Raw genomic sequence first — 17155 nt, forward strand, 5'->3', positions numbered from 1 at the left:
GCTCGCGCTGTGCGGCTTCTCCCCCGCCCGCTGCAAGAGGAAAGCCTTGAAACCCGGGAGTGCGTCTTGGGAGGCCGGGCGGATCTTTGCCTTCAGGACAGGACAGGTGAGTGGCTGGGCGTGCTGCGGCTGCTGCGGCAGGTGCAAATAACTTCGGGACTAGGGACAATAGGACCACCGCTCCTATGCATATTTTTTTTAAGAGTGGGGTTGGCCTTGAGATCTTCAAAGAGCTTTCGCCAAGGCCGGTGCCGAGTTTTGCGGCTCCTCGACCACGGCATGCCGCCGTATCCAAAGGGAGAGGCGGGTAAGAAATATTATTATTATTATTATCATCCCCATCTCCTCTAGCGAGCCCAATCCTCCCGCTGCACCGCCCAGAGGAAAAGGAGGCGCGCGTGGAGCTGGTGCAGTTGCCCCCAAGCCCTTGAGCTTACGGGTCACAACCAGTAAAATGAATACAGCAGGGTGGCCTGTTCATGGGAGCAGTGCAAGGAGCATCTACTGCCCTGTGCGCCTTTCTCTCTCTGGCCGGCAAAGAAGCTGGGATTTGGGGGCACAGAGGGCCCGATCCGCCTTGCTGTGCTGCCCAAAGAGAGGGGATTGAACGTGTGAAGGAGGCAGCTGTGAAGAGTAGGACCCAATCCTCAGAATTGCTCAGAGGCAAGCAAGCACCCGAACACCTACTTGTCCACTCGCTTGGCCGCTCTTGCTTTGCAGCGGCTTTGCTCCATCCTTGTATGATGTTCCAGAAGGCCGTGCAGGAGATTACTGCTCCTTGGGGTGGGAGTGGTCCCCTCCATGCTTTATTCATCTCCCTTTTTAACATCTGCATGAAAATATTGGATGAGGTCATTGGGGTGGGGTGGGGTTGGAGCTCCGGGTCATCACGGTGCAGTTCTGTTTCTCCTTTTCTTCAGGAGGGATCTCCATGAATGTCAGCTTGAGATCAGTAACTCAAGGTGGAGTTGCTGATAGTGGGTTGATCCATCTTCTTAGGGGTACATAAGATCCAACTTCTTGACTTGACTACTGAATTACACAATCAATCAATCAGTTTTTATTGCTTGTTAGCCGAATAGGCCAATCGCAAACAAATAAAATAGTAGCAAAATAACATATTAACATAATAGCATGTCCATACACCATCTGACCGCAATCAGAAGAATAATACAAGATAATAATGTAAAACTGATAGTAGGCTCAATTGCAGTACTTTGGTGAGCCCCTGCCAAAGGAAGTGAGGCAGGTGGCTACTAGGAGGAGGGCTTTCTCCGCTGTGGCACCCAGGTTGTGGAATGAGCTCCCCAGAGAGGTCCGCCTGGCGCCTACACTGTACTGCTTTCGTCGCCAGCTGAAGACCTTTTTATTCTCGCAGTATTTTAACACTTAATTTTAACTTAAATTTAAATTTTACTGTTCTAACTCTGTATTTTAATCTTATATCAATTTTCCTGCGTGGTTTTATCCTGGTTGTGCTTTTGATACTGTATTTTGTATTTGTGCTTTTAACCTGTTGGTTGTTTTATTATGGTTTTCATTTTTGTGAACCGCCCAGAGAGCTTCGGCTATTGGGCGGTATAAAAACGTAATAAATAAATACCAGTACTAGCCCGCATGTAATCTCAGATTAGTAAAATTTGATCCTATATGGCGAACAAAAGCTTCCGTACCTCCAGCGCCTGCTGTACAAATTTGGCAGTCCTGAACGATATATAGTGATCAGAGCCTAACAATAATATCTGACTTACATTTTTAGGTGACATGTGAACCCGGGAATCAGGGGCTCAAGGTATTGCTTTCTCAGCTCGACATACACTGGACACTCAACTAGAAAGTGTATCATATCCTCAATTTTGGGGCAGCCGGCTGGGCAGTCAGTTTTAGCACGTGGATGGATCCTATAACACGCTTTCACCTCCATTAACTGGAGTGAATTTAACCTGCACCGGGTAAATAACCGTCTCAACTTGTGTGAGGTAACAGAAGTTAATTATAAAGGAACTTTTCCCGGGGCAGTAATTAAACTTTTGTACATAGTATTTGAATGGCTCGCTTTGATGACAGCCAATTATGATTGTATTTCACAATCATACAGTCTTCTTGCAGCCTTATTTATAACTATTGAATTGTACAGTATGTGGGGCTGCCCTTAAAGACAGTCAGAAATTTTGAGTTTGTCTGGAGCTTGGCTTGCATTATCATGCTCAGCCTTTCTTAATTTTATTGCTTGCCAGTTTGTTTCGATGTTAAATTCAAGGTGCTGGTTTTGACTTTGGAAGCCTTACCTGGCCTGAGGCTGGAATATCAGTAAATACCTACTTCAGGTGTCACTTTTGTCAGTCTGACAATTATCTTCTACTTTCATCAGGTATTTTCAGTGGTGACACTTCTGTTGTGATAGTCCCTCCCATGGGAAATCTGCCAGGTCTGAACTATCAGAATTCATTGAAGATTGGGGGGAAAAATAGGGTACAGTTATACATTGGTATATAACAATATAAACTAGTAATTCATATTTTTATTATCCTTTTACTATATTTTTATTTATTTTATCCTAAGCTACTTTGAAGATAATTCTTGGGTTGAAAAGTGACATATAAATATAAAAGTGAATCTAAATATGCTTGTTATTTATTTTTAACAAGGGATTCCAGATCTACTGCTGCAAAGCAACACTTGAACTGGAATCATTGGCAGTTGCAAAAGAGGTCTGAAGCTGAGATGCAACAAAGTTCCTGTTTAGTTACCGTTTTTCTCATATTTACTACCTGTGGCTTTACTGTCTTCATAGTAAGTATGTACTGTTGTTGTCTGCTTGATTTACTGTTTAGGATTGTTTTTAATGTGTGATATAATTTTTATTTATAAGCTGTGTTGAATCTGATTTATCATAAATGGTAGGATATAAATGTCTAAATAAATAAATAACCCACCAGTGACAGAGTAGAAATAGTAATTGTCTTCAAGATGGCCAAGAGTACTGTGCTTCCTAAAAATGTGAAAGGTGTGGGGTTGAATCTAGCCTTGGTCATGCTTAGAGAAGACCCATTCAAATCAATGGGACAAATTAGTCCTGACTAACTTGTCCCACTGCTTTCACTGGGTCTACTCTAAGCCCAGCTAAGTCTGGATCCTGCCCATAGAAGTTAACAGGGCAGGGAATGTGGAATATACAAGTTTCCTCCTTATTTTCTGTAGGTATTTATAAATGTATTTCCTCTCTAGTTTAATTCCGATATAAAGAGAGAAGCCACAGTTGAAGTAGAAATGACTTGTTCTGTTTAATAGCTTAAATAACGAGATAAACGTCCATCATGAATAACTTTCCGTCTCTGGCCTGCACTACATAGGTCCCTATCTCCAAAAGTATCAGGAATCTATTTTCATGGTTAAAGTAGAAGCAGCCAGATGCTGTGAAATAGGTGACATGACTTGAAGCCACAATGTAGCCAGGTAGGATTGCAACAGCCAGGTAGCTTTCCTGCTCATTTGGTATTTTTTCTCTTGGATTTGATATTGATGTTTCGAGCCATGGGTATAAATGTAGATTACTCTACCCTCTGAGCTACCAAGAACATACCAGCTGCTGCCTAGTGACCAGTCTAAAGCCACTCCTATGTCTGTTCACTGATGCAGCATTTTTATTATTATTACTAAAATTATTCCTGCATGATCAATTTTTGTGGAGCAAAAATAATAAGAAATGAGCCTAGAGGACATTCCTGAAAGAGAACAGCTAATTGGAAATGGTTTTATCATCTATGAATCTTTTCATCATATATTTTACATGACTTCTTGTGACAAAAGAAACTGAAATGAGGGGGGAAATGTTACGTTCGTTTAGAAAGTCCTGTTTTTATATTGTCTTGAATGAACAGATTTCACCCCCAAATTTTTTGAATACCCTTTCTTACTCTTAAAAATGTAATTTTTTTTAATGAAAGAGTACCTTCTCTCTTACCAACGTGCCTGGTCCTTGAGGCCATCTGAGGGCATGTTCCCGGTGGTTCAATATGGACCTAGAGTCCTATTGAAGTCTACCAGGAGAAGAGCCTTCAGTGTAGTGACCCCCATCCTATGGAATTCCTTGCCTTTGGAGGTCAGGCAGGCTCCAACAATGAATTCCTTCTGGCGCATCCTGAAAACGTAATTCCAGGAAGCTTTCCCTGAATGACCAGTTGTATTTGCACTTTGTTTCTTTTTAAAATGTAATTTTTTAATATGTTGTTTTTATGTTGTTTTTATTCTTTCGTTCTGTTTGTTGCTCACTGCTCCGAAATCTTTGGATGGGGAACAGTATATAATATTGTAAATAAATAAATAAAATAAATGATACATTTTTCTATTGAGAAACAAGCTCTCAAAAAACAACTTCTGCAAGTTTCCATTGTGTTAGGGAAAAGCCATCTGTGACGGGTACCTATTGACTAGTGCCTGTGATTTCACCAATGTACTTTCCTGTCTTTATCCTGTGACACACGCATGCTGTAGAAGGATGTATATATATTTCGGTTACCCCATATGTGCCTCTTTAAGACTTTTCTTTTTTAAAAGATGAGGCTTCGTTTGTTTTAGCCCTGGGATTTGGTTTTTTTTAAAATAAAGAATCAAGTTTTCTAGTTGCAATCTCCTCTCTTCCAACCAAATACACCACAGCCTGGCACCATTCTGAAATAGGCAAGTGACTGCCTTCTAGAGTTTCCAGCGGCTTTTAAAAAACGTGTTACTTCTGTGGTGGAGTGTACTGGAGGTGTTCCCTCTTGTTTGCCAAAATTAAATTTCTGATCGCCACTGTGACTGCTTGGCAACTATATTTCTGGACACCCTGTAAGTGTGCAAGGCAAATTATGAATCCAGATTCCCACCACTGATGGAGAGCCTGCTATGATTGCTGTTTAGAGTGTTACACCTACCTTCCGCCTTAGAGGCAAGCTGAAATACCACATTAAAAAGTGCGAGTCAAACAGTGTTTGTTACACTATAAGAACATATTTCCCCAAAAAAGTTTCACTGTGCACACTGATGCTGATTTGTGTCTTACAGCTTAGAGGACCATCAATTTGAATTCAGATGGACAAATATGAGATCCTTGGACTTGTAGGTGAAGGAAGCTATGGAATGGTGATGAAGTGCAGGAATAAGGAGAATGGTAGAGTAGTTGCCATCAAGAAATTTTTGGAAAGTGAGGATGATAAAATGGTTAAAAAAATTGCCATGAGGGAAATCAAGCTTCTCAAGGTGAGCTTATGGAGACTACAAGAAAATCAAAATATAAATAGAAGGGAATGTTAAATTAGAATTTTAATTGCATCTGCTATTTTAAACATACTTTCTTGGATGTAAATGTTATTAATAGTACAACCTTATGGACAACTACTCAGAATAAAGACTAATTTAGTTCAGTGATACATATTCACAGGTAAAGGGTACATAGGATTGCAGCCTAAATTAGTATAATGTAAATATCTTTGGGATTGAGGATTAAGGTGAAATATAGAAATATTCCATTTTGTGGAACTTTAATATGTGAAAAACAAAGGTTGTTCTCTCCAAATCATACCTTAACCCTTCTTTACATCTTTTTTTGTTGCCATTACTACATTTATTTATTTTTATTTATTTATTTATTACATTTTTATACCGCCCAATAGCCGAAACTCTCTGGGCAGTTCACAAAAATTAAAACCATAATAAAACAACCAACAGGTTAAAAGCACAAATACAAAATACAGTATAAAAAGCACAACCAGGATAAAACCACGCAGCAAAATTGATATAAGATTAAAATACAGAGTTAAAACAGTAAAATTTAACTTTAAGTTAAAATTAAGTGTTAAAATACTGAGAGAATAAAAAGGTCTTCAGCTGGCGATGAAAGGAATACAGTGTAGATGCCAGGCGGACCTCTCTGGGGAGCTCATTCCACAACCTGGGTGCCACAGCGGAGAAAGCCCTCCTCCTAGTAGCCACCTGCCTTACTTCCAGATGGACAGCCATCTTTCAGGAATGCTTTAAGGTGGATTCCTGCCATGAGCTTTCCCCCCTTTTCTTTAATCAACCTAAGACTTTACAAGCTCTTAAGGCAGTTTTGCATGTAACAGTTGCCCATTATATGATGAACTATATAACTATAGTTCATTGTAAAGCTTTTAATATTATATTTTACGCTGTTCTGTATGGTTTTAATTTTAAAACCATAAAGAGAGCTTTGGCTATTGGACGGTATAGAAATGAAATAAATAAAATAAATAAGTCATCCATGATTGAAGACACCAGTTTCATAGAGGTTATTTCTGAATGGATCCCTTCTCCCCATTCTTTTCATCACGATATTGAATAAGAAGCAGGTGGAACCTTTTTCTTACTGTCATCTTAGAATACGATCAGGGTTGAAGGTAGGCAGGAGCAGACAGGCACAAAGCAGTTCTGACAAAATGATTTATCCACATTAATTATGATACTTAGCCTCGATTAGTCTACGTAGGGTATTATATGGGTGCTTGCTGGTTTCTGTGACTCCACGTTATCACACGCTGTTTGTGATACGGCCTTCCGCTCATGGTTTGGATAATTGTAGCCATGTGGCCAGGTACCTGCATCTGTGAATCACGCTATGGGCTGTTACCAATGCATGAACTCCTATTCTGTGGCTAAACGATTGGAGCAGGCAGCAGGATCATATGGTTCCTTCCCGCAGCACTTCCCCATTCCAGATTGAAATCCTCACCAGCCTTAACCATCATTAATTGGTTCATCCGCAGTTAATGCTAACCATGGTTTCTTCTTAACCAGGCTTTGAAGCTGGTTAGCAAACTGCGGTTAAGATAAAATTTAGTTCATGTTAACTTCGGCCTTAGTTAGACCGGGCAAAATCCCAGGGCGAACCCCGGGATCGTCCCTGTGCGTCCAGATGACACACAGGGGATCCCGGGATCAGGGAGGGATGATCCCTCCCTTGCCCTGGGATCTTGCCCTCCCCTTTGGCCCTGCTTTTTCTGTGGTCCCTGGCTGAGCCCGAGACCGCACAACGTGTGGCCCGTTGCCGCAGTTTGACCCGGCTCCGTGCGATTCCTTGCGCGTAGCCGTGCACAGGACGCAGTGCTCCTCAGGAATGCTGCGCCCATCGAGGGTAGGGTGGGGGGAGTGGAAAAGTAGGGTGACCATATGGAAAGGAGGACAGGGCTCCTGTATCTTTAACAGTTGTATTGAAAAAGGAATTTCTGCAGGTGTCATTTGTATATATGGAGACCCTGGTGAATTTTCCTCTTCATCACAACAGTTAAAATGCAGGAGCTATATTAGAGGGACCGGATTTAAAAGGGGGCAGGGCACCTGCAGCTTTAACTGTGGTGATGAAGAGGAAATTTCACCAGGTTCTCCACGTATACATATATACAAATGACACCTGTAGAAATTCCCTTTTCAATACAACTGTTAAAGATACAGGAGCCCTGTCCTCCTTTTCATATGGGCACCTTAGGGAAAAGTAATTAATTTTTTTTAAAAAAATTACCTTTAGTGCACGATCATTCATGCGCTCCTTCCTCTTTAAAAAACAAAACAAAATGGCAGGCGTGACGCCTCTCCGCCTGAGGTCGTCGCGCCTGACGTGTAAACGGAGGCGGGATCTCCCGTTAATCACAACATGAGATCTTCCCTTTTCTGTCGCGGACTATGAGGTAAGTCTAGCTAAGGCCTTTATCTTAGAGCTGATGCCATGCTTAGATGTGCTGAGAGCTGGGGAGGTGGCTGGTGGAGAAGGGAGTGCCGTTAAATAGCATCCTGTTTTGTTCATGTGTCAAGTTAGCTAAATTGTTTGCCTACTCTCCTTTTCTGCCTTGCCCAGGCTTCTCGTGCCATACTGCCCTTTGTTTTGCACAATAGCTGAAAAGATAGGGGAAGTCAGAGGTGAGGCTAAACAGGAAAAGACGTGCACAAAGTCCGTTACGTATCCCTCAACTTTTGAGGTGGCAGGGGTTCACCCAGAAGCTACGTGGAGAAGCTGGTCTTTGAGGGAAGATAAAAGAGATTTGGTCCCATTCTGGGATGGAGTTGCAAGCATATGGGGCAAGAATGGGCAAGCCGAGGAAAAATGGCATGTAGAAAAACTGCTGTTCAGATTTACAGTCAAGCTGCAGAATTTAAGAAACCTAGGTTTCAGGGGATCCGTGTCACAAAGCAGGAACCTTGTGATCTGAAGCTGGGATCTAAGCTGCCAAACCTTTATGTAAGAAGAGTTGGTATCACACAGTGATTGACAGCAGCATGAGATGTGAGATAGATGGTCCCTTGCCTGATCCAGGTCAGCCATGTACTCACTGGGGCTGCTGCATCAAACTGATTCAAAGCCGCTCGCAGTGTTTAGCCTGTTCTATTGATTAGGTTTAGCTGATTAATCTGTAGGTTAAAGGTTGCAAGTCTAGTACTATGAAATGGACAATATGAAGGTGCTTGCAGGAATTGTTGGGATAATGTGTTGTATGTAAAGTTTTCTTAGAACATAAGAAAAGCCCGGTGTAAATGCTAAGGCTGTAGTCCTAAACAGACTTACTAAATTGGGAATAAGCTCCATAGAACATGGTGTGACCTTCTTCGTAGTAAACATACAAAATCAGATTGCAAGTATTGGTATCATTATTGTTTACTTAGCATTGTGTATATTCAAGGGGCAATTACTGAGGATGTTTTCAGACTATATGTGGTTAGATGCTGATGTTGCATTGTGACGCATTTGCTGTCTCCTGATAGCAATTAAGGCATGAAAACCTGGTGAACCTTCTAGAAGTCTGTAAGAAGAAAAAGCGATGGTACCTGGTGTTTGAGTTTGTGGACCACACCGTCCTTGATGATCTTGAGACGTTTCCCAACGGCCTGGATTATAATAGAGTTCGAAAATACTTATTTCAGATTATAAAGGGAATAGGGTTCTGCCATAGTCACAATGTAAGTAAACTGCTGTCCCTGCTTATTTATTTGTATTAGCATATTATTTGTTCTTGATAACACGCATTGCATGTATGGATTCTAGCAATTGAGCTTTACATTTCAAGTAGATGTCAGACTAATAGGCGATAGAAATGAACATTATCATTGTAACAAAACTCCTTTTGACAGTTAGCAAAATAGGATATTTAATAGATATCACTGTCAGTTTTACATATTATTATTTTTTTAAAAAAAATGTATTATTAATTTTTATATACTGCCTTATTTGCTAAAAAGCCGTCAAGGTGATTCACAGCAAAATTTTAAAACAATAAAAAGCAGAACATCAAAACAGTAAAACATTTGCTTTCAAATTTCTGACCATTAAGGACTCAGTGGTAGGTTTTTCACTACATGCAGTCTAGAAACATAGATTGATGATCTTGGTGTAGAACAAACATTGAGGTTCTTGTACTTCTAATCATCTTTGTATCAAAGAAATTTTGTTTCCCCTCTTAATTTAAGCTGTGATATGACTTGTAGTAGCTGGTTCAGCCTTCGTTTATGGTGTGGGCTACTCTCCAAAGACAGGTATAGTTTATACCAGCATTAATCTTTTTTGCACATAGCTTGGTATGCTCCTATAAGATCATTATGATTACATGATTATATGTCACTCCCCAAAGGTAGGAGGATATTTCTCTAGGAACAGGAAGGCAGGGCTTTAAAGTACAGCTCTCTCTGCATAATCAGGAACCCCGAGAAGCAGGGTTCCTGATCACGTGGAGAGAGCTCTCTGCATGTATAATTGTACATGCTTAGGGGACAGTACATTAAATCCCACTCACTCCCATGCATGTTCCTTGGACATCTGAACGTCTATTGTTAACAAGGATTTACTTTTTTCAGCAAATGCATATTATTATTCTATTACTGTATTTTAATTTATAGTCTAGTAAAATACTAATATCTTAAAAGCATTGTGCTTGAGATGATAAAATAATGGGGGTGGGGTTCCAGAAAAAAAATGGAAATTCTGGAAATAATTGAGAAATAAGCAATACTTATTTGGTTCTGTGCAGCTGAGCAACAACGTGACACTGATTTTAAAAGTTTGAATATGAGAGTTGGCTGTGCTTGATGGGGTTGGGTGAAGAATAGTACAGCTAGCTCTATTATTATTTATTTATTTATTTATATAGCACCATCAGTGTACATGGTGCTGTACAGAGTAAAACAATGAAATAGCAAAAACCTGCCGCATTGGCTTACATTCTAGTAGAATCATAATAAAACCATAAGAAGGGGAAGAGAATGCACCAAACGGGCACAGGGTAGAGTAAAACTAACAGTATAAAAGTAAGATCAAAATCAAGTTTTAAAAGCTTTAGGAAAAAGAAAAGTTTTTAGCTGAGCTTTAAAAGCTGCGATTGAACTTGTAGTTCTCAAATGTTCTGGAAGAGCGTTCCAGGCGTAAGGGGCAGCGGAAGAAAATGGACGAAGCCGAGCAAGGGAAGGAGGGACCCTTGGGCAGGTGAGAAACATGGCATCAGAGGAGTGAAGAGCACGAGCGGGGCAATAGTGTGAGATGAGAGAGGAAAGATAGGAAGGAGCTAGACTGTGAAAAGCTTTGTAGGTCAACAGGAGAAGTTTATATTAGATTCTGAGGTGAATTGGAAGCCAATGAAGAGATTTCAGAAGTGGAGTAACATGGTCAGAGCACCGAGCCAAGAAGATGATCTTAGCAGCAGAGTGGTGAACAGAAACCAATGAACTGATGTGAGAAGAAGGAAGGCCAGTGAGAAGAAGGTTGCAGTAGTCCTGTGACTCATGGCCACTGCAAGGAACCATTATGAACTAAGCAACTGATTTAGAAAAATGTTAGTGACTCTTTTCGTAGTGAAATTAATTAGCCTTTGTTAAGGAGCTGCTCCATATCCAGCTGGGGGAACATGAAAGCAATTAAAATATTTGTTAAGAGTTTGTCTAATTCAGAATGCTCAACCCCTACATGTGACTTGCCTACTTGAAGTGTCTTTCTAGCATTTCTCCCCATGAGAGCTATTTTACCATTTTTAACTGTTTAAACTGCCCAGAGAGCTTCGGCTATGGAGCGGTATATAAATGTAATTTATAAATAATAAATAAATAATAAATAAAGCCCTCCCCAGCATGGTGCCCTCCAGATATTTTGGACTTTGCCTCCCATCAGCCTCAGGCAGCATGGCCGATGGTCAGGAATGGTGGACACTGCAGTCCAAAAGTTCTGGAGGCCATCAGATTGGGGAGGGCTGCTTAGGTACATAAAAGAGCCTTTCTGTCCCTAAAGTTATTTTATGTATGACTTCGTTTGTTCATAAAATTATCATTATATTTTAAAACTTTAAAAAGTAAACTCAGTAAATTTGTAATCATTGTCTGAATAGATTGGAACTACATGAAATGGCTGCTACTGCATCAGAAACTCTGGATTCTATAGATCAAAACTCAGGCAAAAATGCACATTTACTCTCAGGAATGCACAACGTTTGCTCTACTCACATGTTGGGAAACTGAGCTTCAATGCCTAGCAGTAAAACATACCTTATATTAAAATGTTTAATAAAGAATTAAAGAAATAACTATGCTGGGAATCTTACAGAGAGAATAAAACACACGCACGCATCTGGTTTCATTATTTTTAGACATTATGCATCTACTGACTTTCTATCACAGTGTTCTTATTACATTGTTTTTAGAAATAATTTTGGGGGAGTAAAGGCTGGGTTATTATATGTAAATTATTTGTCTTAAATTCTAAAAGAAAATAATTCATAATCCAACGCTGTTTAATTTTTCCATTTTTTTGGAAAAAATAAAAATCGGTCCTTGGGAAAAAAAACCTTTTTTTTAAAAAAAAACCCTTTTTTTTAAGAGGGGTGTGTTACCAGGCTTTTACATCTCTACACCCATGCAAGTCATCACTTGATGTAACAGTCATCCAATAATGAACAAGTATATATGAACCAGCCTGTTGTCCTTGTGCATAAATCCCCAGAACCTGGCTCTTTCTTATGGGTCAGTGTTCAGAATGTAGTGATGGAATTACGGAGACTTTGCTAATGTAAACGCACAACTTTTTTTTTTTTTTTAGATCATACATAGAGATATTAAACCTGAGAATATATTGGTCTCCTACTCTGGAATTATCAAACTCTGTGACTTTGGATTTGCTCGAACGTTGGCAGCCCCTGGTGAAGCTTACACGGATTACGTGGCGACGCGGTGGTATCGAGCTCCGGAGCTGCTGGTTGGAGATATCAAATACGGCAAGTAAGGAACCATAGAATAAAGCGTTGAGGTTTCCTCAGACTTTCAGGCACAGCTTAACAGCAATAACTACAGCTTTTAATGGCGAAGCTCTACAGGTAACAACTTTTTGCCCAAGCAGGGGGATTGGTTGCTGTGGGGAGGCTGGTTTTGGCAGCATCCTTGTGGCGGTGACCGTAACGTGTGCTCCAGTTTGGGTAGCGACCAAAGTTTCTTTTGCCATTGTCGAAAAAGGGTTTATTTTGGCAGAGCTGGGTCTGAATAAAGTGTTTATGTTTCCTCCCAAGGGCTGTTGATGTGTGGGCTGTTGGCTGCCTGGTTACAGAAATGCTTACCGGAGAACCCCTTTTCCCTGGAGACTCTGATATCGACCAGTTGTACCATATCATGAAAAGTCTGGGTAAGAACGCATTCCTTGTTTTCCCTTTCTTCAGCCTTCACCTTTAACCAGAATATTCTTTTTGTGAGGACTGCCTGATAAAACCTGAAAAGCCAGATGGGTTGCTGAATAAGATTGCCCTGGCCAGAAGGGTGCAGCTACAGTATTATTTATTTATTTATTGCATTTTTATACCGCCCAACAGCCGAAGCTCCCTGTACCACATGTAGCTCCTGGCCACTCCCCAGTTCCAGCAGAAACAGAATAAATTGTGCAAAATAAGATGGATTTGCTTCAGCTAATATGAATTATACACCTTGCTTTGGGGGCAGAATTTTATTTTATATTTTTAATGTAGAGTACCCACTATTGGGCTGAACTTTTTGCAATAATACTGAACAGTATTATAAATGATTATAAATTTCAGGTAATTTAATTCCAAGGCACCAAGAGTTGTTCTATAAAAATCCTCTCTTTGCGGGTGTGCGGTTGCCTGAAGTTAAGGAACTGGAACCTCTTGAAAAGCGATATTCCAAGCTCTCTGTTGCAATCATAGAATTTGCAAAGGTAAAAACTGCGTGAGTGCCTTGTTTTATTGCTATCGGCACAGCCTTCCCCTTGATAACAAAATGGGGTGACTGAAATCAGAAATGTGTCTGGGACCTGGAGCTAGCCCTTGGAATTTGAGATTGGGACATAGCCCAGTGAACAACCCTGAATTGTGTATGTTCAAGTCCCGGAGGTCTCTTTAGGCACAAAACGGAATAGGAGTGTCCAGGTAGCATGAAGCCAGGCCTGGTATAAATATCAGAAAACTGGTCTTCTGCTCTCACCTGGTATACAGAGCATTACTTTTCTGGCTGTTGCTCTCCAGGCTCTGGCTGATAGAGTTTGTATGTACGTGTGTGTGTGTGTGTATATATATATATATATATATATACACACACACACACACACACACACACACACAATATACAAACTATATTACACACACACATATATATTATATCATATGTGTGATGATGTCCTAAGCACATGTATAGCATTTCTGGCTGGCAATTGTGTGACTCTGCCTATATGGCTACCCTTCATACCACCAACACTGAACGATAGATCACCTTCCTTCCTTTTGTTGAAAGAAGGATCTAAAGAGCTACATCTGGCATTCCCAAGAGCTTGGGATGCCCAGTGGTTTTTTTCTTTTCTTGAAATGCCCCCCTCCCACCTTGCATTCCAGACACTATTATGTGTTTGGAGGAAACATAAGCCTGAACCCTCCTTGGGTGTGCAAAACCAGTTAGGCTGTACATTGGATCTCAGCCAACACAGTGATTGAACTCTTGGGACTTTCCTTTTGATTCTACTGTAATTAATGAGAATGTTTTAAAAACGTCTTTCAGCGATGTCTGCAGACGGATCCGGACAAAAGGCCATCTTGTGCTGAACTGCTGCAATGTGATCTGTTCAGCAAAGATTGTTTTGCTGAAAGGTGGGTTGACTTTCCTTATTCTTAAAAGGAAGGAATACTGAGATTTCCTAAGGGCCAACCTAAGGTAGTTTTCTATCTAAGGCAGAAAATTCTCTTCCCGACATGCACAATGCCAACACCATTTAAGGTGGAACTAGATATTGGTGGAAATATGGGATTCTGAAACTGCAAGCGGTGTAACGGGGCACACGTGCTCCGCAACGGCACTCCTGAAATTGCGGTACTCAACAGTGCCGTGTGCCCCATGAGTGTCGATTGCAGAAGCAGGAACATTCGGAAGCAACCCTCTTCCGTGCCGAAATGCCTGCAGGTGTAGATTAACCCCCAGTGATTTCAGTTTATTTGTTTGAACTGTTACTAAATCTGGATTCAATCCTATATGTTTTTGTTTGTTGCATAATTAATAAAAGTTTCATTCTGTACATGTGCTTGTCTTTTAAATATAAAAATGAAGATTTACCCAGGAACTTAAAGCAAAGATTCAGAAAGAAAGAGAGCACCCTTTGCCCAAGAAATCAAAAATAAGCAGGAAAGACAAAGACGATTCTGGTGATGAAAGAAAAATGCTTGTAATCCAGGTTTGTGGATTTCAGTTTATTTTATTTTTTTCATATCCATCCATATATATCCTGAGTCAGGCCATTGGTCCATCTAGCCCCAGAGAGCTTGTGAACCGCCCAGAGAGCTCCGGCTATTGGGTGGTATAGAAATGTAATACACTCAACAAAAGTTGAGTGTAGCCATACACGTACTCTGGATTTTAGAAAAGCTGATTTTAATAAACTAAGAACTATGATAAGTAAGGTCCCATGGCAAATGAGCCTAATGAGAAAAGGAGTGCAGGATGGGTGGGAGTATTTAAAAAAGGAAATTTTAAAGGCACAGTTACAAACAATTCCAACGAGGAGAAAAGATAGAAGACAACAGAGGAAACCAATGTGGCTCCACAAAAAGCTTAGAGATGACCTGAAAACAAAAGGGATACATATAGGAAGTGGAAGGAAGGCCAGGCTACAAAAGAAGAGTACAGACAAGTGGCACAGAAGTGCCGAAATGGCGTCAGGAAGGCTAAAGCTGTGAATGAGCTGAGATTAGCGAGGGATGCTAAAAGCAATAAAAAGGCTTTCTTCAGATACGTGAGCAGTAAAAGACAGAGGAAAGAAATTTTGGTTCAACTGCTTAATGAGGATGGCAAATTGATAACAGACGACAAAGAAAAGGCTGAAGTGCTCAATTCCTACTTTGCCTCGGTCTTCTCCCAAAATGGCCCCCCTGGAAAAAGTGAAGCAGAAGTTGAGGGGGCAGGATTACAGTTTGAGATTGATAAACAAATGATCAAAGAACAACTAATTTCCTTGAATGAGTTCAAATCTCCAGGGCCCGATGAACTGCATCCTAGAGTAATGAAGGGACTAGCGGAAGAACTCTCAGAACCTTTATCTATTATCTTTGCAAAATCATGGAAGATGGGTGAGGTGCCGGATGACTGGAGGAGGGCTAACGTTGTCCCTATCTTCAAAAAGGGCAAAAAGGAAGAACCTGGGAACTACAGACCAGTCAGTGTGACATCCATCCCTGGGAAAATTCTGGAGCAGATTATAAAGAAGTCAATCTGTAAACACCTTGAAATCAATGCGGTGATCACTAGAAGCCAACATGGATTTGTCAAGAACAAGTCCTGTCAGACAAATTTGATCTCATTTTTTGATAAGGTAACCTCCCTTGTGGACCGTGGGAATGCTGTGGACGTCATATATCTTGACTTCAGCAAAGCTTTTGACAAAGTACCACATGACATTCTGATTAACAAACTAGCTAAAAGTGGGCTAGATGGAACAACTATTAGGTGGATTGACAGTTGGCTACAGAATCGGACTCAAAGAGTACTCATCAATGAAACCTTCTCAAACTGGGGAGAGGCAACGAGTGGGGTACCGCAGGGCTCAGTCCTGGGCCCAGTGCTCTTCAACATTTTTATTAATGATTTGGACGAGGAGGTGCAGGGAACGCTGATCAGATTTGTAGATGACACCAAATTGGGTGGGATAGCTAATACCCTGGAAGACAGAAACAAACTTCAAAGTGATCTTGATAGGCTGGAGTGCTGGGCTGAAAACAACAGGATGAAATTTAATAAGGGTAAATGCCAAGTTCTACATTTAGGAAATAGAAACCAAAGGCACAGTTACAAGATGGGGGATACTTGGCTCAGCAATACTACAAATGAGAAGGATCTTGGAATTGTTGTAGATTGCAAGCTGAATATGAGCCAACAGTGCGATATGGCTGCAAGAAAGGCAAATGCTATTTTGGGCTGCATTAATAGAAGTATAGCTTCCAAATCACATGAGGTACTGGTTCCTCTATTCGGCCCTGGTTAGGCCTCATCTAGAGTATTGCGTCCAGTTCTGGGCTCCACAATTCAAGAAGGACGCAGACAAGCTGGAGCGTGTTCAGAGGAGGGCAACCAGGATGATCAGAGGTCTGGAAACAAAGCGCTATGAAGAGAGACTGAAAGAACTGGGCATGTTTAGCCTGGAGAAGAGAAGATTGAGGGGGAGACATGATAGCACTCTTCAAATATTTGAAAGGTTGTCACACAGAGGAGGGCCAGGATCTCTTCTCGATCCTCCCAGAATACAGGACACGGAATAATGGACTCAAGTTAAAGGAAGCCAGATTCCAGCTGGACATCAGGAAAAACTTACTGACTGTTAGAGCAGTGCGACAATGGAATCACTTACCTAGGGAGGTTGTGGGCTCTCCCACACTAGAGGCCTTCAAGACGCAGCTGGACAAGCATCTGTCGGGGATGCTTTAGGGTGGATTCCTGCATTGAGCAGGGGGTTGGACTCGATGGCCTTGTAGGCCCCTTCCAACTCTGCTATTCTACGATTCTATGAAATAAATAGTGTCTTCGTTGATGAATAGTCCCAGCTGGGTACCTTTCCCAGTGCTTGTACCTAAGAATTTTTCAACTGGATTTGCTGGGGGTTGACATTTGGTGTTTCTCCCTCTCTCCCCTCCTCAATTCTAAGAATCGTCACTTG

At 41.1% G+C, this 17155-nt stretch overlaps 1 protein-coding gene across 1 annotated transcript in view; it reads left to right on the top strand.

The window, feature by feature from the left end:
• Positions 1–2701: 2701 nt before the first annotated feature.
• Positions 2702–17155, top strand: part of CDKL2 (cyclin dependent kinase like 2) — a 29418-nt gene continuing 14964 nt past the window's right edge. Inside the window, exons 1-8 of the mRNA XM_063131710.1 lie at positions 2702–2801; positions 5047–5241; positions 8752–8946; positions 12062–12240; positions 12525–12637; positions 13044–13183; positions 14017–14105; positions 14560–14683. Coding sequence (XP_062987780.1) covers positions 5074–5241; positions 8752–8946; positions 12062–12240; positions 12525–12637; positions 13044–13183; positions 14017–14105; positions 14560–14683 — 1008 coding nt within the window. The 5' untranslated portion in view covers positions 2702–2801; positions 5047–5073. The remainder of the gene's footprint in view (positions 2802–5046; positions 5242–8751; positions 8947–12061; positions 12241–12524; positions 12638–13043; positions 13184–14016; positions 14106–14559; positions 14684–17155) is intronic.

The sequence above is a fragment of the Elgaria multicarinata genome, chromosome 1, assembly GCF_023053635.1.
Source record: "Elgaria multicarinata webbii isolate HBS135686 ecotype San Diego chromosome 1, rElgMul1.1.pri, whole genome shotgun sequence".
Taxonomy (NCBI): Eukaryota; Metazoa; Chordata; class Lepidosauria; order Squamata; family Anguidae; genus Elgaria; species Elgaria multicarinata.